This window comes from Aegilops tauschii, chromosome 2, assembly GCF_002575655.3.
Source record: "Aegilops tauschii subsp. strangulata cultivar AL8/78 chromosome 2, Aet v6.0, whole genome shotgun sequence".
NCBI lineage: Eukaryota > Viridiplantae > Streptophyta > Magnoliopsida > Poales > Poaceae > Aegilops > Aegilops tauschii.
In genome coordinates this window covers 524,813,531-524,836,136 of record NC_053036.3, presented here as the reverse complement: position 1 = coordinate 524,836,136, position 22,606 = coordinate 524,813,531, and the positions used below count along the sequence as shown (strand labels likewise).

Here is a 22,606-nt window from a genome sequence, read left to right as displayed (position 1 = left end):
TATTTAAGGTATATTCCAAATCCTATTTACAATGGTGCCTCTCCTTTGATTAGGCCCTTATTTATGTCGTCCCTCCCGTAAAGATCCCACCCGCATATGAATTTTGCCCATAATTGTGATCATAACTTTTAATTCCTTCCCTTCTGAGTTTATTCTTTCTTGTAATTTCTTTCCTTCTTCATTTGGAGATTCCCTATCCAGTCAAATTTCCTTCTTTACAATGGTAGCTACAATCCCTCCTTTATTTATATCCGATTAATGACCAATCGCTTAATTTCATCCGCGTCTTTAGCTCTCAACATGACGACTCTTTCGTTGTCGTCAGATTCTTAACTTTCTAGGCATCTCGTTGATAGTTCATGTGACTGACAAAGGTATATAAATTACTCCCTACGTTCACTTTTATAAGTCATTTCAGACAACTCAAAATGGGCTGTTTTGTACATTGTCTGAAATGTCTTCAAGGTCTTATAAACGTGAGTAATTGAATTTGATGTATGTGATCGAGGTGGGACAATTCAATTGTGAACACTTGGGCGCCTTCTGTATAATTTATAATACTACTATAAAGAAAGCCCATATGTTAATTCATAAATAGGTCGTGGCTCAGATGGCTACTGCAACTGTACTTCTATGTTAGAGGACTTGAGATCGATCCCTGCACTATTTAATTATTTTTTTACATACCGTGAGCGAAAAATCGTGTGAGATACGTGAGCCGAAGCCCACTGGAGCAATGTTGCCTGTGCGATACGTGGGCCGAGGCCTGTTACGGAGGCCCACTGGAGCAATGTTGCCTGTGAGATACGTGGGCCGAGGCCTGTTGCAGCGATGGTACAGACCAGGTTTTTACTTATTCGCGAATAATAGTACCACCTTAGAAAGTAAAAAATCTAAAATAATCTAAAATAAAAATAATAATAATAATATGGGTGAACGGATGAAAAAAATAGCAAAACGCACCTTGCTTTATCTACTATATCTTTACCTAATAATAAAGAAAATAGGGTTTCTGGTCGTACGTCATGAACTTTTGCAGAAAAACCTTCACTTTTATGGAAATAAACCCGCAGTCCAAAAATAAATGAGAAAAAACGATTCGATGTCGCTCGCTTGTCTTCTGGTCGCCCCGCTGGGCAATCGCCGATCGTAAATGAGAAGAGCCAATCTGAAGATACATACAAAATCGGCCGTGTGATCCGATCTGAAGAAGAAAGCTGCTATCTACAAAGATGGAACAAAAAAAATGGCCATCATTCCAATCTGAGGAAGGAGAGACCCGATCTGACAGAAAAATTACACCACCAACACGGCTCCGTAGGCCGACGAAGCAGGCCGACGCTGCCAGACGCGCTGCCTCTGGCCCGCCACAGCCGCTCGGCCCCGATGGCTCGGGACGAGGCACGGTGGGAACCACGGCGGCCGGGGTCCGGCAAGCGAGCGACTGGGATGGGGGGGGGGGGGGGGGGGGGGGGTGCCGGGCGCGATGCAACAGGACTGATCGGAGAGGTCGTCGGCGCGGGTGCAAGGGGTTCATCCTCCCCTTGTGGCGCGCGAGCACAAGGGGATCGAGAGTGAGCTACACTCACAGGCCGATGGGCTTGCCGGGGAGAGACCGCCAGTAGCGAGGCGGAGCCTGACGCGGCTGGCAGGGGTGCAGAGGAGAGATCTGGCGAGGCGCTCCAGATCTCTGGTCCAGCGACTTGGCTTCACATCGGCCTGCATGCATATAATAGAATTAGATTAGAACGAGATGAGAAAATAAGAGCGAGAGGCACACAAAGGGGGAGGGGGGAGGGGACGAGATCCGGCGGCGGCGCCTCGCTCCGATGGAACGTGGGGGCGCCAGCGACTTTGGAGGCTTCACACTGGCTGCGGCGTTTGGGATGAGAAGGAAAGATGGAGCGAGAGAATAAGTGAGATGGGATGCATTGCATCTGGATGGAGACGGATGGATAAGCATTGCGCTGGAGAAGACACGTGATGGCCTGATTTTTTTTAAAAGGTAACTAGGGATTTTATTCAAAGCACATCAAATCCCGAATACATACAATGTCAGGAAGGATCCCTAGCCACACATGGCGGCCCACCGACAGAGACATCCTTTTGCAACCAAGTGGGCCTTGAAATCATTTTCTCTACGTTCAAAGCGAAAAATAGCTGAAGTAAAAAGGTTCTTGCTAATGTGTATATCTTGCAGAACCGACGCATACACTGGTAAAGCTTGTTGTTTCAAGTTGGAGACCACTTCTAAACAATCTGATGCAATCACCAACTCCTGCAAGTTCAAATCGCGAGTAAGGGCGAGGGCCTCGTTGCACGCATGTGCCTCCAAGCTCGCCGGGTCGATCAAGCCATCAAAAACTAGTGTTGATGCTCCAAGAAACTTCCCTGATTTATCTCGGCATACCACAGCAGCCGCTCCCTTCTCACCCAGTGTTGATATGACACCATCACAATTAAGCTTCACAGCTTCTCCATCGGGCGGTAGCCATGCACGTGCCCTTGGTACCGCAGCCGCTGAAAACGATCGTGTCTTTTGAGCTTCCACAATATCCAGCTCATCCAAGAACCGCCTGATGAAGTTCATAGTTGACAGTGGCCTTTGAAACTCGCTCTCATGGATTGCTTAATGGCGAGCCCACCAAATTGCCCACATTGTCACTAGAACACGCGTTAAATCCAGTTGGCTTGTTGTTTCGAACAACCAGAATAACCAAAGTCGTGCGTCGGCGTTCTTTGATACGTGTCGGCCGCTGGGCTCCAACACGTGATGGCCTGATGGTTGTATTGCTTTTAGTGCAAAAAAAACATTGGCAGAAATATAATCTTCCAAATTAAATAAACTTTCCATTAAAAACATAATAAAAAATATTATGATAATTTTATAAATGCTTTAAATGAATTACTAAATTCTTGAAGAGCGTGTAAGGGCATCTTCAATGTCCACCCTAAAAACGCCTGCAACTAACCGGACGTATTTTGCCTGTATCGGTCCAAACTTAATTTTCCAGCAATCTGAAAACAAACCGGGGGACTTTGCGGGTGTTCGGACCGCTGACACGCTCGATTCTATCTGCCATGGCCCACCCAACCTTCCTGTCCCTACATCTACCCGTCTGAAATGATCAGCGCCGCTCTAAAGCACCCGTATCGCATTCATGCTTCATGATGTCTAATATCTACTCTCTCTGTACCAACTATCTTCAAGAAAGTCATATGGCCCAGATAAAAAATTCCTATTCACCTAGATTTAAATTTGATCAAAGTTATTTCTCACCAGAGGCATAAGGGTTTTCTACCTAACCTTCTCACCCTTCCTAAGTATCCAGGTATAATTTTGTTCTGTGGTCGGCGACGTGCTATCCATGGTATGATAATGGTAAGTTAACCTTGACATTTTGCCAGGATTGATGTACGCTTCAACAAATTCTGGATATTAATGTTGGTGTTGTTGTGTAGGTAGAAGCATTTCTTGCTCCAGGATCTGAATTGTGGATGTTTAATGAGGTGGCAGAGAAGAAGAGGGAGAAAAACTAACTGATGATAGTATGGATATTTTTGGACTAACAAACATTAAATTGTACACAAATAAGGGAATGTTGTCATCAGGCGGCACTTAGAAAGCTTGCCTCTTGAGACCTTTGATTCTGTGAGTATATGCTCCATCGCAGAGATAAATAGAGTGCTCTGAACTTTTCTGTTCAAACAATTATTATTTTTATGAATCGGCCAATGTGGTCCAAAATGGCAAGTCAGCATTGCCCTGCATTTCTTCTACTCAAGTTTACCTGTGCTGAAGCTACCAATGCTAACTTTGGAACCACAAATTTTGATTCTTGCAGATGAGTCAGTGGAGGACTCCATTGTACAATTAGATTCATGGTGCTTAGCTACACTTCTTCTAATTCATGACGTTCATGCGAGCAACAAGCAGCCTGGCTGTGACATACTATATAACTGACAGTGCGCAGGTAACCCAAACGTCTTCCGTTGAAGGAGTCAAAATCACATATACGTCACAATGGCTTTTCTCACAGCTCCTGGATTCAGGAGATGTAGCACGCACTGGAGAACTCGATAACAATCAGTGAAATACTGGACTCGGGAACAATAAACCTTGTATCTGTCTCCAAATTCAGCGATTACGTTCTGTCAAATGAACTTGTTAGTATTTCATTAGCCATGGTGGCAGAAGACAAGCAAATTCGACAGTGTTTCTCGAGGAACTCTTCGCTGAGGAGGTACTATGTAAAATGTGACATGCTTTGAATTGTGCTTTAATAGTTCAAAAGCATGCCTTTTCGACAATCTATGTCTACAGGCCACACTTCCCAGCTAACAATGACTTCAAGTATCTCTATTTAATTATGCACCATATGTTAGTTTATAAAGTTAACCACCGACTTGCCTTAGATCTCATCTGACCGTGGTAATCGTATGTTACAGGAAAACAAGGTGTGCATACGGTCTGCTGAGTTTTACCTGTACGGACAAGAGGAGTTGAGCTTCCTTGACATAATGGCCAGGGCTCGTGAGAGAGACGAGATTGTGACCGGCTCCGTTCGCCGCCGTCCGGGCAGCACGACCTTGCCGCCCCTCGCTCCTCGCCGCCGTCAGCAACACCACGGCTGGACCTGCTGCCCCTCGCTCCTCGCCGCCGTCCGCAGCAACACCACGACCCTGCCGCCCTGTGGTCCTCGCCGCCGTCCGCAAGCCCGCACGGTCCAGCCGCCTCTTGGTGCCGGTCTTGGAGTTCGTTAACTGCATCGCACCGCCCTGCCGCTCTGAAGGTTTGTCGCCCGTAGAAATTTGAGGGAGATTCACTGCTTTGTTGCTTCAAAATATGTCAAATTAGGCCATCAATTCAAGTCAGACCAGTGAATACATTGGTTCCATACTGCTGCCTTTATACTAATTTTTGGAGTTGCACATGCCTCACACAGCATGCACATCCCTGATGGACTGAAACTTTACACCTCCGTAATGTGTCTTCTTCACTTAAATGCAAACAAGTAGATTAATCCTTTTTGGAGTTCGCCTCTTAATAAATTTGGATTACGATGTAGTTAGTTCTGTGCTGTCGGATGTAAACTGCGGATTCTGTAGACTACACCGCTCACCGATCTGTTATTTGCCTCACACAGCACATCTACAAATTTACTGCCCCTTATTATGTCAAATTAGGGCCCAACAATTGCTTCAAATTAGGCCCCAACAATCCAACCAACCATACCTACAATGAGCACATCGTAATATATCTGAAATTCATACCATGTTGTTTACATACCATGCTGTTTCACATTGATTTCGCTTATTACTTTGTGCCATGTTAATGAAAACATAACTCATGATCATCTGATACTGCCCTCAACTATGGTGATAAGGGAATTAGAAAATACAAATCCATCTCAGCCATCATTGCTACCAGGCTCCTAAGCCATTGACCATCTCCTTTGCTTCTCTATCAATTGGTTTATGGTGCTGCTGAGGAGCTTTCATGATTCTGTGATATTCTTCGCAAGTAGATCACGTGCAATGCTTTGGTTTCAAATGACCATTCCCAATTTAGCATAAGTTATTCATTACTTTGGTTCCGTACTGCTAATGCTGGGGGCTTCTGTTCCTTCCTCTGTTTTGTTTAACATTTCTGCTGATGAAACGCAGATGGGCAAGCACAATCCAGATGCACATACGTTCATGTCAGGAATCATTCTCCGTTTACGGACCTAACCAACACATTTACAATTGGGAATGAAAATCAGGACCCGCAACAAAATAGCAGTCAGTCTGCGTAGGCCCAAATATCTGTTGAGAAAGAATCAGCATCCCTGCACTGGCGTCGTGTAAACCTCCAACAGAAGATTCCTTCAGCTGGGGATAGTGTTACCCATGATCCGGTGGCACACACACATGCTTCTTCACTAGGGTCTGTGCAATGTACTGCTTTTAGCAACATAACCAACACACATACAGATGGTATATTCATCCACTTCATATAAGATTGTATTGTTGCACCTATTACTATTGTTTATAAATTCATCTCCTATTTTATTGTAGGGTGTACATCTACAAGCTCCGCGAGTCATCGTCTCGAAGAAGTAAATGGTGGCCGAAAATTAAGAAGTGGCACCAGTTGGTATGCCGGCCTATCCAATGAACAGAGGGCAGAGTGCTTAAATAAGCAACGGATTGCGCGGCTAAAAAGAAAACAGGCCTCAAACAAAGATAATGTCGATGTCACTCAGAGTTCCTCTTTTCCAGTTGGTAAGACGAACTCCAAATAGGAGATACAAATGGACCATCTTCATTCTAAAATATGAGTTGGTCTACTATTCTGATGTACAGGTGCAACCTCCATGGCGCCACCCTCCATGAGGTCATCTCTTCCGGCCGTGCAAAGGTCTGGAGCTAGACCCCGCAGAACATTTTAGACCATCTGTATTACTAATAATAGTAGTAGCAGCAGCATAATAATACAGGATTGGCCCCAAGGATAATGATTTTGGTCCGATATTTAACCTTCACTTTCCCTGGTATTTTCTCTCTCAAGGTCTTTAAAGAGGCCTTTTGTTTTCTGCCTTCCAGACTGGCTCTGGTGCATTCTGGATCCATTGTTTAGTAGTATGCTGCATTGATCATACATAAGGCTCTATTTCTAGCCTTTTTATTCATTTTGTTAATTATGAAAACACTAATGTAAGGAGCTGTATCAGTATATTGTATGTCATCGGAGATGAATGATGAAAGATTCAAGCCTTGATTCTCACATGGTGATGAAAAAGAAAGTCATCTTTGTCGCTTTTTCTTTATATTCAGAACTGAATTCTACTCATTATGCTCGTACACATATCTTTGCTCTTCGTGCTAGGCATGTAGGAATTGTTCCCAAATTATTTGTTTCATATGAGATGACGCAATACTCTGAAATCTTAGACCTTTGTATTTCAAACTTATTTTTTCCAGTGCATAGTATCTAACTGTGGGTTTTTTCCTCATGTGCAGAGTGCTACAGTTGGATATTTGTTCAACACAATTATGTCTGAAGTTCAAACTGCTATCATAAAAGCATTTGCTCCGGTGTTCTAAAGTTTTTCGGTTAAGTGTAATGTATTCGACCATTAGCGACACTACTGACCATAAGCCATAGTACCAATGATGTTATTTCCAATTTGAAATTTGTGTCCGTTGTGACTAATAAGTAACCTGCTCAGGATGCTCTTATTTGTATATATTTTGAAACTGTTTTCTGATTGATGTATTAGAAGAGTGTGGTTAGTCTAGATTTAATCAGTATACTTCAGTTTGGTTTAGTTCAGGGCATATAGTAAGTTTGATTTACAAGAAAATACCAAAATTATCTGCTGCGAACAACACGTCAGACATGCTTTTTCAATCTCCCTGTACTTCTATGGTTCTGAATTTTCTATTGTAGAACTGTACGGCAAGTTAGTTTGTTATTCAAGCAAAATCCATTTATTATAAAAAGGGTGCATGGTTTGCTCAATTACTAGGATTGTAGCCCACTAGGTAGTTCCAAATCCATTTATTTTGTAGAACATTGGCTATTTCATCGGTCTAAAAATTAAGGTAGCTCAATAGGATTGTATACTAACATTAGCTTATTTAGTGACTGTAATTTGCGGCTAATGGCAATCATATTAGTTAGGGGGTTGTGAGTTCTATGAAATATGGGATAGAAAGGTTTATTGAACATATATTAGCTTATTTAGTGACTTTGTAATTTAGGGCTAATGACAGTTCCATGTTAGTTAGGGAGTTGTCCAGTTTCATGTATGTTTGTGTGTCAGAGACATGAACATTCATCGTTTCATGCCATATTAATTTTCCCTATACATCACAATAGGCGCAAAACAACCGTTTCCCGAATGAGACCGGAACATCTGTCGTTTCATTCCATGCAAAATATTCTTATAAATTTTTTATTTGAATAAGTGACTCTTAACTAGGATGAATGAGGAAATATATCTTTCAAGTGTATACGTGCGTTGCACGTACACGTTTACTAGTTAGTAGGTAAGATAAGATAAGATTAGTCCCCCTGCTTCATCTCGCAATATGAGCGATGAATTTCTGGAGGTCTAAGTGCGACGACCCGCCCTCGGCCACCGAGGCGCGGATGGACACGCCCAGCGCGTTTGCCCGCTCCCTCGCTTGCAATCCTTCGCCGGATACCATCGCCTTCTCGATGACCTCGCCGATGACCTCCGACGGCACCACTGTGCTGCGCTGCTCCAAGGGCCGCACGAGGAGACCGGCCTTGAGGTACTTGCAGACAAACTCCGCGTCCCACGGCTGGTCCGAGTGCATGGGCCAGGCCAGAATCGGCTTGCCATGGCTCAGGCTCTCCATGGTCGAGTTCCAGCCGCAGTGGCTCATGAACGCCGCCGTTGCGCCGTGCGCCAGGATCTCCAGCTGCGGTGCCCATCCGGTGATCACGAGCCCCGTCCCCTCGGTTTGCCTGGTAAATTTCGACAGCAACTTGGCGTGTTGGCCGTCAGTGCTTTCCTCGTGTACGTCGTTGACGCCGCGGTCGGCGTCTCGCAGCACCCAGATGAACCGCTGCTTGCTGTCACGCAGCGCCGCGGCGATCTCCGCGACTTGCTCGGCGAGCAGCGAGGACGTGGTGCCGAACGATACGTACAACACCGACGCCGGCGGTTGTCTATCGAGCCAGTCAAGGCACCCGTGCCGCGCCTCCCCCGGCGCCCTCGCGCTCGCGTCGAGGAGTGGGTTCAGTGGCCCGATGGCGAAGATCTTCTGGCCGCTGTACTCCGGGCTCTGGGCTTCCACGTCGATGAACTCGCCCTCCAGCGCACGACACGTGTTGATGACCATGCCGCCGACCGCCGCTCCCTGCCCGTCATGCCACGTCCTCGCGATGTACTCCATGAACTCCTTGGACATGCACGCGTCGGCGGGGTGGAAGTCCATGCCGTGGTCGCGCAGGAGCCGGTGCCCGGCGTCCTTGAACGCGACGTTGTACGACATGGCCACGCACTGCATGCAGAAGGCCTCGCCGTTGGGCAGGCGCCCAGCCTCGGCCGAGGCGAAGGAGCTCAGGCGGTCGTACACGACGACGACGCGGCGGTGGCGGGCGGAGAGGCTCCCGAGGAGCCTGGCGAGCGGGTCCCGCGCGTGGGCGACGAAGGCGTCGAGCATGGGCATCAGGTGGGACGGGAAGGACGTGGGGACGGCGGGGTCGGGCGGCGGGCGCTCGTACGCGGGGAGGTCGAGGTCGTGGAACCGGACGGGGAGGAGGGCGCGCGGATCCCACCCGTGCACGCGCGCGCGGGCCTGGCGGACGTGCGGCGCCGGCGCCGCGTAGTGCACGGGCAGCCCGCGCGCCGCGAGATGCAGGGCCAGATGCAGGAGCTGGTTCAGGTGGCCCTGCGCCGGGAACGGCACCGCCACGACCGCGACGGAATCCATGGAGATTCCTAGATTGAGTTGGATCGAGTACACAGCGCACACGCGTAGTTCGCGGCTCTCGCGATTGGAGCACGACCCCGCCTCGCCCTGCCCTGAAGAAATATGTACACTACTTCATGTCGTATGCCAGCCAAACTGATAGCCTCACATAGCTGCGACTGCGAATGTTCCAACTGCGACTCCGAAGATCTTTCCCTTCTTTCCGCTAAGAAACTGTTCAACTAGTCGCCGTGAGAAAGGATGGTGCCGGTCTGTTGATTGACCTGACAAGTACTAGCAACCACTACTACTGTCGAAATATCGAATGGTCCGTGCGCGATCCGATGTCACTTCATCATCTCAAGAAATTTACCACGTCTGGCGAAAGTGTCTGTCTGCTCACCAGCTCAAATGTTCCCCCATTAACAATAAAACGGGAAGCAATAGTAGAAACAAACTTAAAACAACTGATTTTTTTTCGGCAACAAACATTGATTTGCAATATGCTTTTCAAAAATAGTTTTTTAGAGCATCAATTTTTTCCGCAGCATTTAGGAATGTTTTCTTCACCAAAATTTGCACGTATATAGACAATTAGTAAATGTTTGTTTCAAAAGATTCAAGTTTTCTTTACGTTGTTTACTATTTTTTACTGTTCATAAGGAAGCCGCGAGCTCACGAGCAGAAACTCCATGTCCCTCATCTCGAACATACTAAGGTACCCTTCGTCGGCGAAGGGGTACGCACCCTCATCGACTGAACTTAACGCACGAATGTCTAAAGACCGGAGAATCTATGATGGTAGCGTGAAATACAATTTTATGTCCGTTTTTGGAGCACCATATGTCAATTCGTGCAATGTGAACACTTTGGTCAAACAAGACATCTTTTTAGATTGTCAAAGATTACAGGAAGACTTTTTCGCAAAATAGAATTTACAGGAAGACTACATAACATTGGGAAAGGCAGAAAGGTCATATAATCCGTGCTCCCCAAGGCCTGTGTCAACTGAAGAAGACGCTGAGGATGCTGCGCTCGCCTTGCCGTTTTCACCAGTCGACGACGTGGGTGGTGGTTGCGCTAGTTGAAGCGCCGCCACCGTGTCACCAAGATCAGCGACGCGCCTCTCCAAATATGGCCGCCAAGCGAAAAGATCATTGATCTTGACAGACTGGGCTTGGATCACCGCGTTGGCCGTAAGGATGGTCTCCAGCTTCTTGAGGACGGTCTGGACGACCGGATCCATGGGCGCGAGTTGTGTGCGCGTCTGTTGCAAGCTCTAGGTCTTGATGAACTGCACCAGATTGACAAAGGGATGGGTGGTGATTTGGTCTCTGATACCAGATGAAAGGGTCGCGATGATAGGTAATAGTAATTGATCTAGCTTTCTGAAGTACTTGCTATTACAGAAAACAGAAAAATTCACTGGTGGTCCTCATACTCGTCGCGTTGGCCAATTTAGTCCTCGTAGTTAGAAATATCTGAAATACGATCACTAAACTTGTCTCAGGGGTTCACATATGGTCCAATGTACAATTTCTTATACGTACATGCTGATTTGGCAGTTGACTGGCTTGTCCACGCGTGCGTTGACCGCCAACTCATCAACACCTGGTCGAAACGAATCAAACGGGGTCTTTTTTGCAAAATTTTCGTAATTAACTCTTCGCCCCCACCTCGTCGGACCGCACCTGGTCGGCCGCCCCCGCACCTCGCCCCTCGCTCTCCGCTCCTCTCCACTCTCAACCCTAGTCCCCTTCAGCCGTCACCCCTGGAGCCGCCATGCCATTCCCAAGACCACCCTCCCCCGGCGGTCGGCCCTGATACGTCTCCAACGTATCTATAATTTTTGATTGTTCCATGCTATTATATTATCTGTTTTGGATGTTTATGGGCTTTATTAAACACTTTTATATTACTTTTGGGACTAACCTATTAACCCAGAGCCCAGTGCCAGTTCCTGTTTTTTCCTTGTTTCATTGTTTCGAAGAAAAGGAATATCAAACGGAGTCGAAACGGAATGAAACCTTCTGGAGAAGTTATTTTTGGAAGGAAAGCAACCTGATAGACTTGGAGTGCACGTCAGGAAAGAAACAAGGGAGCCACGAGGTAGGGGGGCGCGCCCACCCCCCTAGGGCGCGCCCTCCACCCTCATGGGCCCCTCGTGGCTCCCCTGACGTATTTCTTCCGCCTATATATATCCATATACCCAAAAAACTTCGGGAAACAGAATAGATCTGGAGTTCCGCCGCCGTAAGCCTCTGTAGCCACCAAAAACAAATCAGGACCCTGTTCCGGCACCCTGCCGGAGGGGGGAACCCTCACCGGTGGCCATCTTCATCATCCCGGCGCTCTCCATGACGAGGAGGGAGTAGTTCACCCTCGGGGCTGAGGGTATGTACCAGTAGCTATGTGTTTGATCTCTCGCTCTCTCCTGTTCTTGATTTGGCACGATCTTGATGTATCGCGAGCCTTGCTATTATAGTCGGATCTTATGATGTTTCTCCCCCCTCTACTCTCTTGTAATGGATTGAGTTTTCCCTTTGAAGTAATCTTATCGGATTGAGTCTTTAAGGATTTGAGAACACTTGATGTATGTCTTGCCGTGCTTATCTGTGGTGACAATGGGATATCACGTGATCCACTTGATGTATGTTTTGGTGATCAACTTGCGGGTTCCGCCCATGAACCTATGCATAGGGATTGGCACACGTTTTCATCTTGACTCTCCGGTAGAAACTTTGGGGCACTCTTTGAAGTACTTTGTGTTGGTTTGAATAGATGGATATGAGATTGTGTGATGCATATCGTATAATCATACCCGCGGATACTTGAGGTGACATTGGAGTATCTAGGTGACATTAGGGTTTTGGTTGATTTGTGTCTTAAGGTGTTATTTTACTACGAACTCTAGGGCTGTTTGTGACACTTATAGGAATAGCCCAACGGATTGATTGGAAAGAATAACTTTGAGATGGTTTCGTACCCTACCATAATCTCTTCGTTTGTTCTCCACTATTAGTGACTTTGGAGTGACTCTTTGTTGCATGTTGAGGGATAGTTATATGATCCAATTATGTTATTATTGTTGAGAGAACTTGCACTAGTGAAAGTATGAACCCTAGGCCTTGTTTCCTAGCATTGCAATACCGTTTACGCTCACTTTTATCGCTTGCTACCTTGTTGTTTTTATATTTTCAGATTACAAAAACCTATATCTACCATCCATATTGCACTTGTATTACCATCTCTTCGCCGAACTAGTGCACCTATACAATTTACCATTGTATTGGGTGTGTTGGGGACACAAGAGACTCTTTGTCATTTGGTTGCAGGGTTGCTTGAGAGAGACCATCTTCATCCTACGCCTCCCACGGATTGATAAACCTTAGGTCATCCACTTGAGGGAAATTTGCTACTGTCCTACAAACCTCTGCACTTGGAGGCCCAACAACGTCTACAAGGAGAAGGTTGCGTAGTAGACATCAAGCTCTTTTCTGGCGCCGTTGCCGGGGAGGTGAGTGCTTGAAGGTATATCTTTAGATCTTGCAATCGAATCTCTTAGTTTCTTGTTTTATCACTAGTTTAGTTTATAAAAGAAAACTACAAAAAAATGGAATTGAGTTTGTCTCATACGCTTCATCTTTTTAATATCTTTCGTGAGCATGATGGAAAATTGTGCCAAAGTGTTAGAAGAAGAATGCATTAAAATGTTTGGCACTAAATCTTTGAATGATGAGCATGGTTGCAATGTTGTTAGTATGAACTCCTTGAATATCCATGATGTTAATGATATGCAAAGCCACAAGCTTGGGGAAGCTATGTTTGATGAAGATGATATTTTTTGTCCCCCAAGCTTTGATGAGAAAACTTACTATGATGAAAGCATGCCTCCTATCTATGATGATTATTGTGATGACACGTATGCCTTAAAGAATAATGATAACCATGAAACTTGTCATCTTGATCTTAATTTCAATCATATGATAGTTATTTTGTTGAGTTTGCTCCCACTACTATTGATGAGAATAAATTTGCTTACGTGGAGAGTAGGAAAATTTCTATGCAAGTAGATCATGAAAATAATGCTTTAGGTGCTGGTTATATTGTTGAATTCATTCAAGATGCTACTGAAAATTATTATGAGAGAGGAATATATGCTTGTAGGAATTGCAATAATATCAAGTTTCCTCCTATGTGCTTAAAGTTTTGAAGTTATGCTTGTTTTACCTTCCTATGCTAGTTGATTATTGTTCCCATAAGTTGTTTGCTCACAAAATCCCTATGCATAGGAAGTGGGTTAGACTTAAATGTGCTAGTCATATTCTTCATGATGCTATCTTTATGTTTCAATTCTTATCTTTTATGCGAGCATCATTCAAATCATCATGCCTAGCTAGGGGCGTTAAACGATAGCGCTTGTTGGGAGGCAACCCAATTTTATTTTGGTTTCTTGCTTTTTGGTTTTGTTTAGGAACAAATAATTCATCTAGCTTCTGTTTAGATGTGGTTTTATGTTTTAATTAGTGTTTGTGCCAAGTTAAACCTATAGGATCTTCTTGGATGATAGTTATTTGATCTTGCTGAAAATTTCAGAAACTTTCTGTTCACGAAAACAATTGTTTAAAATCACCAGAACGTGATAAAATACTGATTCCAATTGCAGCAGATCAATAAACAATTTTTTTAGGTCGTCCTATTTCGGCTGAAGTTTTGGAGTTCCAAAAGTTTGTGTTAGTTACAGATTACCACAGACTGTTCTGTTTTTGACAGATTCTGTTTTTCGTGTGTTGTTTGCTTATTTTGATGACTCTATGGCTAGTAAAATAGTTTATAAACCATAGAAAAGTTGGAATACAGTAGGTTTAACACCAATATAAATAAAGAATGAGTTCATTACAGTACCATGAAGTGGTGTTTTGTTTTCTTTCGCTAACGGAGCTTACGAGTTTTTTGTTAAGTTTTGTGTTGTGAAGTTTTCAAGTTTTGGGTAAAGATTCGATGGACTATGGGATAAGGAGTGGCAAGAGCCTAAGCTTGGGGATGCCCAAGGCACCCCAAGGTAATATTCAAGGATAACCAAGAGCCTAAGCTTGGGGATTCCCCGGAAGGCATCCCCTCTTTCATCTTCGTTCATCGGTAACTTTACTTGGAGCTATATTTTTATTCACCACATGATATGTGTTTTGCTTGGAGCGTCATTTTATTTTCTTTAGCTTTGCTTGCTGTTTGAATAAAATATCAAGATCTGAAATTCTTAAATGGGAGAGTCTTCACATAGTTGTATAATTTTCCGACTACTCATTGATCTTCTCTTATATCTTTCGGAGTAGTTTGTCGTTCGCTCTAGTGCTTCACTTATATCTTTTAGAGCACAATGGTGGTTTTATTTTGAAGAAATATATGAACTCTCATGCTTCGCTTAGATTATTTTGAGAGTCCTACAAAACAGCATGGTAGTTTGCTTTAACAATAATAGGCATACAAGATTAGTAAAAGAAAAATTCTTATGAGTGTGTTGAATACTATGAGAAGTTTGATGCTTGATAATTGTTTTGAGATATGAAGATGGTGATATTAGATTCATGCTAGTTGAGTAGTTTTGAATTTGAGAAATACTTGTGTTAAAGTTTGTGATTCCCGTAGCATGCACGTATGGTGAACCGTTATGTGATGAAGTCGGAGCATGATTTATTTATTGATTGTCCTCCTTATGAGTGGCGGTCGGGGACGAGCGATGGTCTTTTCCTACCAATCTATCCCCCTAGGAGCATGCGCGTAATACTTTGCTTTGATAACTTGTAGATTTTTGCAATAAGTATATGAGTTCTTTATGACTAATGTTGAGTCCATGGATTATACGCACTTTTCACCCTTCCACCATTGCTAGCCTCTCTAATACCGTGCACCTTTCGCCAGTATCATACACCCACCATATACCTTCCTCAAAACAGCCACCATACCTACCTATCATGGCATTTCCATAGCCATTCCGAGATATATTGCCATGCAACTTTCCACCGTTCCGTTTATTATGACACGCTCCATCATTGTCATATTGCTTTGCATGATCATGTAGTTGACATCGTATTTGTGGCAAAGCCACCGTTCATAATTCTTTCATACATGTCACTCATGAGTCATTGCACATCCCGGTACACCGCCGGAGGCATTCATATAGAGTCATATTTTGTTCTAAGTATCGAGTTGTAATTCTTGAGTTGTAAGAAAATAAAGTGTGATGATCATCATTTTTAGAGCATTGTCCCAAGTGAGGAAAGGATGATGGAGACTATGATTCCCCCACAAGTCGCGATGAGACTCCGGACGAAAAAAAGAGTCCATAAAAAAGAAGAAGAAAAGGCCCCCAAAAAAAGAGAGAAGGGACAATGTTACTATCCTTTTACCACACTTGTGCTTCAAAGTAGCACCATGATCTTCATGATAGAGAGTCTCCTATGTTGTCACTTTCATATACTAGTGGGAATATTTCATTATAGAACTTGGCTTGTATATTCCAATGATGGGCTTCCTCAAAATGCCCTAGGTCTTCGTGAGCAAGCAAGTTGGATGCACACCCACTTAGTTTCTTTTTGAGCTTTCATACACTTATAGCTCTAGTGCATCCGTTGCATGGCAATCCCTACTCACTCACATTGATATCTATTGATGGGCATCTCCATAGCCCGTTGATACGCCTAGTTGATGTGAGACTATCTTCTCCTTTTTGTCTTCTCCACAACCACCATTCTATTCCACATATAGTGCTATGTCCATGGCTCACGCTCATGTATTGCGTGAAGATTGAAAAAGTTTGAAAATGTCAAAAGTATGAAACAATTGCTTGGCTTGTCATCGGGGTTGTGCATGATTTAAATATTTTGTGTGATGAAGATAGAGCATAGCCAGACTATATGATTTTGTAGGGATAGCTTTCTTTGGCCATGTTATTTTGAGAAGACATGATTGCTTTGTTAGTATGCTTGAAGTATTATTGTTTTCATGTCAATATTAAACTTTTGTCTTGAATCTTATGGATCTGAATATTCATGCCACAATAAAGAAAATTGCATTAAGAAATATGTTAGGTAGCATTCCACATCAAAAATTCTGTTTTTATCATTTACCTACTCGAGGACGAGCAGGAATTAATCTTGGGGATGCTGATACATCTCCAACGTATCTATAATTTTTGATTGTTCCATGCTATTATATTATCTGTTTTGGATGTTTATGGGCTTTATTAAACACTTTTATATTACTTTTGGGACTAACCTATTAACCCAGAGCCCAGTGCCAGTTCCTGTTTTTTTTCCTTGTTTCAGTGTTTCGAAGAAAAGGAATATCAAACGGAGTCGAAACAGAATGAAACCTTTTGGAGAAGTTATTTTTGGAAGGAAAGCAACCTGATAGACTTGGAGTGCACGTCAGGAAAGAAACGAGGGAGCCACGAGGTAGGGGGGCGCGCCCTCCACCCTCGTGGGCCCCTCGTGGCTCCCCTGACGTATTTCTTCCACCTATATATATCCATATACCCAAAAAACTTCGGGAAACAGAATAGATCTGGAGTTCCGCCGCCGTAAGCCTCCGTAGCCACCAAAAACCAATTGGGACCCTGTTCCGGCACCCTGCCGGAGGGGGGAACCCTCACCGGTGGCCATCTTCATCATCCCGGCGCTCTCCATGACGATGAGGGAGTAGTTCACCCTCGGGGCTGAGGGTATGTACTAGTAGCTATGTGTTTGATCTCTCTCTCTCTCGTGTTCTTGATTTGGCACGATCTTGATGTATCGCGAGCTTTGTTATTATAGTCGAATCTTATGATATTTCTTCCCCCTCTACTCTCTTGTAATGGATTGAGTTTTCCCTTTGAAGTAATCTTATCGGATTGAGTCTTTAAGGATTTGAGAACACTTGATGTATGTCTTGCCGTGCTTATCTGTGGTGACAATGGGATATCACATGATCCACTTGATGTATGTTTTGGTGATCAACTTGCGGGTTCCGCCCATGAACCTATGCATAGGGGTTGGCACACGTTTTCGTCTTGACTCTCCGGTAGAAACTTTGGGGCACTCTTTGAAGTACTTTGTGTTGGTTTGAATAGATGAATCTGAGATTGTGTGATGCATATCGTATAATCATACCCGCGGATACTTGAGGTGACATTGGAGTATCTAGGTGACATTAGGGTTTTGGTTGATTTGTGTCTTAAGGTGTTATTTTACTACGAACTCTAGGGCTGTTTGTGACACTTATAGGAATAGCCCAACGGATTGATTGGAAAGAATAACTTTGAGGTGGTTTCGTACCCTACCATAATCTCTTCGTTTGTTCTCCACTATTAGTGACTTTGGAGTGACTCTTTGTTGCATGTTGAGGGATAGTTATATGATCCAATTATGTTATTATTGTTGAGAGAACTTGCACTAGTGAAAGTATGAACCCTAGGCCTTGTTTCCTAGCATTGCAATACCGTTTACGCTCACTTTTATCGCTTGCTACCTTGCTGTTTTTATATTTTCAGATTACAAAAACCTATATCTACCATCCATATTGCACTTGTATTACCATCTCTTCGCCGAACTAGTGCACCTATACAATTTACCATTGTATTGGGTGTGTTGGGGACACAAGAGACTCTTTGTCATTTGGTTGCAGGGTTGCTTGAGAGAGACCATCTTCATCCTACGCCTCCCACGGATTGATAAACCTTAGGTCATCCACTTGAGGGAAATTTGCTACTGTCCTACAAACCTCTGCACTTGGAGGCCCAACAACGTCTACAAGGAGAAGGTTGTGTAGTAGACATCAGGCACCGACAGGCAGGAAGAGGTGTTCGCAGGCCCCAACGACCTCCACCTCGACGAGCCCGGCGAGCAGTGGACGTTCGCTACCAAGGAGCACGACTACGTGATCATGTCCGCATCGCACTAGCGCGACCGTCCATGTACTACCGCCGCGGCCGCGCCGTCGGCTGCTACGGCTTCGGCTCCACGGACGGCAACGTGACCGTGCTCCCACCGCGGTACGCGAAGTGCGTGGCGTTCCACACCGTGCTTCGAGCGCTCGCGGTCCTGCGGACAGTGGCGGCGACGGACTAAGCTACAGTGCTCCGGGCGCTCGTGGTCCTGCGGATAGTAGTTCACCGGCGGCCTTCCGTCATCGGAGGCTAAGCTGTAGTAGTTCACCGCTGGGAACAACTTGTTTTCCGGCGAGATACCGGCAAGGCTCGCTGCCGGAATGCCGCTGCTTCAGGAGTTCGTCATGTCTACTAACAAGCTGTCGGGAGCGGTCCCGACGAGCATCGCGTCGCTCGGTGGCCTCACGCAGATGAACTTCAGCAACAACCAGCTCACCGGCAGGATTGGGCTCTATGCCGGTGCTCATCCTACTCGACCTCTCATCCAACTAACTCTCTGGCAGCATCCATCAGCGCTAGGATCGCTAAGGTTGAACCAGTTAAATCTTTGGCGCTCGCTGTCTCCACCTACGACCGAAGCTTCTTGGGCAACCCCACGCTCTGCACGGCCCGACATCGTCAGGGAACCTTGTCAGCGTGAGTTCGCGCGCAACCAGGTCATCCGACAAGGTATCACCAGGCCTCCGCACCGGCCTTGTCGCTACCACTCGTCGTCATCGTTCTGCTCGCCTTCTTCATCGTTTGCGACATCAAGAGGCGGAAGGGGCTCGCGCCGCCCGAAGAAGCTTGGAAGCTTACCCCTTTCTAGCCGCTGGAATTTGGGAAGCCGCCATGCTGAGCGGGCTCGCCGGCGAGAACCTTGTCGGCAAGTGCGGTTCGGGACGGGTGTACTGCGTGGAGTGGTCCTCAGTCCTCACGCCGGGAGGGAGCGAGAGGGACGTCAGCAAGGCCCCTCCCAAACGGAGCGGACGGCGGCGGCTCGGCGTCTGACGACGAGCTCATGGCGGCCGTCGCCACACTCGTCCACACCGGCGAGCTCGAGGTCACACCTCGGCAGCGATGACTAACAAGGGAGGAGAGCAGGGAGAGCGGCTGGTCCGACCAGGTGGGCTGCTGTTTTATCCCGTGGCGATTCTGCAAAAAAAAACCCGCATTCCCCCGTATTGATCCTTTCCGACCAGGTGCTGATGAGTTGGCGGTCAACGCATGCGTGGACAAGCCAGTCAACTGCCAAATCAATGCGTATGTATAAGAAATCATACATTGGACCGTATGTAAACCCCTCAGACAAGTTTAGTGATCGTATTTCGAGTATTTCTAACTACGAGGACTAAATTGGCCAACCCAACGAGTATGAGTACCACCGGTGAATTTTTCTCTACAGAGAAATCACACGAATAGGGGAATATGTTCTTGCTTGGAAGGAAGAAGAACAGAGAAAGCGGAAAGTAGGTAGCCGCCGCCTTGTCGTTGATCCTCTGGATCGGGCTCGCTGGGTTAAGTACTCCATGGCACTAGCTGGCCGGGTTCGACCATTCTGGCCCATAGTAGCGCCTGGGTCGCGCTGGTGCATGCTGCGGCTATGCAATGCACGGTTTCATCGAAATCACTAATTGAGGAGCGCTCCTCGCAACGATTAGTCGGGGAGCGCTCCCCGCGCGCCAAGTGTCACGCGCGGAGCGGTCGGGAGACTTTTCCGAGGCGCTCCGCGCGCGACACTTGGCGCGCGCACGGCGTTTCCCGTGTTTTCCGGTTTCTGGTTTCCCTTTCTGGTTTTTCCTTTTTTCACTTTAGTCCTTATACTTTTAATGTTTTGTAAAACCTTTTGATCTGTTTTGAGATCTGTTTCTCTCTGGTGTGGGCGAACCGTCGTGGAGCACTGTTCTTTCTTTGCCATCGTCTTTGCCCGTCAAGGCCACCGCTCTTGTCGCGTGGTTACGGCGGTCCCTGTCCCGGCCGCCGCGCTTGTTGCCTGCTCTTACGGTGGTCCTTCTTTAGTGTCGACCGCGCTTCCCCGTTCGCGTGATCGCCATTCCCAACCGGTTGCCTTCGTGGGTTCCCTGTTTCCCTTTTTCGTTTCTCTTTTTGTTCCCATTATATTTCCAGGATATGGAGATTTATGGGGTAGTTACGGGTGGGGACTACCAACACTATCAGATGTCAAGTTTCAACTGGGTTTTGTGGGATTAGTTCTTGATAATCATTGTGTTCCTTGCAGTTATGGCTTGTCCTTTTTGCCGTATGCCTGGTGGCACGTGTTCTTCTATAGATGGGTTCAGTGTGGTCCTGGATCGGCGTTGTTGGAGGCGTGTTGTAAGAATATCATTTTATAATTGTTCAATTTTTGGCACACATGCTTATTTCTTTTGGTGCTGCTCATGCTGTTTAGGTTTTGATTATGATCCTTGTTTTGATTTGTTGTGCAGTATGTTCCGTGCAGTGTTAGAGTTCATCTTGCTCGTTACATCGAGGAGTGTAGGGCTTTAGCCATAAGGAGGGGTGACGAAGATACTGATCTTGCTTTTCAGTGCAATGAGGGTTATTTGTATGGTGTTCTATTTAGTCATGGTCGGTTGAGGAGCAAATTCCATGGTCCTTCCTGGGAACGATTGGTCAGTGATTATGGTGTTCGTCCTCGTGATATAATGACCATTAGGCTTGAACATTATGGAACATGGATTGGTATTGATTTTTATCGTGTTGGTCGTGGAGATGCGTTGTCTCCTTTACTGTCTGTTGGTAAGGTTTATTTTAAGGAAGTTTTTAGCTTGTTTTATTGCACATGATGATTTTTTGTTCCCTTGAGCCTGTGTAATTATATTTTGTAGCTCTTGATGGTTTGAGCGACTCCGAGATGGAACTTGTTGGGAGTTGTTATTACACCCGTGGTGTTTTTCTTAATTATCAACAGATGTTTTTCATGAGGTGTCAACTCTTTGATGATGTCTACATACCCTGTTGTCCTTTTGTTCACAGGATTGATTCCATGAATGTTAATGGTCATCATATGGTCAGATTTTTTTCCACTGTTTTTTCTTTGTTTCTATTTATTTATTTATTTTTATTATGTCTTCTATTTATAGTTTTGAATTTTTGTTCTATTTCTGATAGCTTGATGTTTTTTGTCAGGTTATTCCTGGTATTGTTGTGAGGAGTTTGAAGGAGTTTGTGACTTTTCCTAGGACTGGCGTTTTAACCCTTGAAGTTACTTTGGAATCTGGTGTGATGATATATATGTGAGCACTCCTTGCTCCTACTTCATTGGCCTGGGTAGTAGAATGGTGTTCAAACAGGAAGGTTTCAGTGATTTTCTCCAGGCATCGTCTATTGAAGTAAACAGCTTGGTGCTGATAACTTTCAAAGAGCGTGATGGGAGGCTTGTTGTTATCTTCAATCTTCTGCCGCAGTGATGTTAGTTATAGCCTTTGAACATAAATGGATTTTGTTTAAAAATCTATGCTACGGTTTAATGTTGTCTAGATACATGAAACGATATGAACCTAAGTGTTCATTGCTGTTGTATGTTTGTAGAAGAGGTATGGCTGTGCATCTCTTTTAAAGATGTTTGTTTGGACGAATGTTATTTAATTGGGGTCATAGTTATCAATACAGTAGAGGCACGTGTGTTGTTTACTCTGAGGCACGGCTGTGCATCTCTTTTATGTGAGGCACGTGGATTAAGCAAATGAAGGCACGGAATTGAAATCAGTGCAGGCACGACGGTGAGGAGGCACGGGTATACTGAGAGGTACGTGTGTGTAGCGCCAAAGTTATACGGGCGAGATACTATGGGTTTCATGCGAGAGGCACGTGTGTGTGTAGTACGTAGAGTTACCGTTGGTTTTATGTGAGGCACGTGGATTGAGCAAAACGGAGGCATGGAATTATAGTCAGTACAAGCACGGTTGTGGAGGTACGGGTATACTGAGAGACGCGTCTGTGCAGCACCAAAGTTGCATTGGCGATCACGCGTGCGGAGCACGTAGAGTTACTGTGGGTTTCATGTGAGTCACGTTGATCCAGCAAACAGAGGCACGGAAGTGCAGTCAGTACAAGCACGGTTGTGTGGAGGCACGGTTTTGAACCCTCTTGCTGCTGTCAAGATTCTAGAGGCACGGATGTACGGCAGTAGAGGCATCGGTCCGAATATCTGGTTAGAGGGGCTTGGTTAATGATGCACAGGTGTGTAGTCTCTAGGGTCACGGGTGTGTGGCACCACATGCATGGTTTGAGTAGACACTTAGTGAGTCA

General features: G+C 45.4%; 1 protein-coding gene, 1 long non-coding RNA gene and 1 pseudogene across 2 annotated transcripts; 2 read left to right on the top strand and 1 right to left on the bottom strand.

Annotated features, from left to right (window-relative positions):
* Positions 1–3,081: 3,081 nt before the first annotated feature.
* Positions 3,082–7,321, top strand: LOC109763553 (probable ion channel POLLUX; annotated as a pseudogene).
* Positions 7,322–7,910: 589 nt separating this feature from the next.
* Positions 7,911–9,679, bottom strand: LOC109763555 (cis-zeatin O-glucosyltransferase 1-like). Its single transcript, XM_020322396.4, has one exon. The coding sequence runs from the start codon at positions 9,451–9,453 to the stop codon at positions 8,068–8,070; it is 1,386 nt and encodes a 461-aa protein (XP_020177985.1). The 5' UTR covers positions 9,454–9,679; the 3' UTR covers positions 7,911–8,067.
* Positions 9,680–20,917: 11,238 nt separating this feature from the next.
* On the top strand, positions 20,918–21,908 carry LOC141042075 (uncharacterized). Its single transcript, XR_012203894.1, has 2 exons — positions 20,918–21,365; positions 21,485–21,908. It is a non-coding gene; the product is annotated as an uncharacterized lncRNA (long non-coding RNA).
* Positions 21,909–22,606: the final 698 nt, after the last annotated feature.

What these genes read in the sequence shown, in the direction of transcription:
- LOC109763555 (XM_020322396.4), bottom strand. Translation starts at nt 9,453, where the DNA reads ATGGATTCCGTCGCGGTCGTGGCGGTGCCGTTCCCGGCGCAGGGCCAC.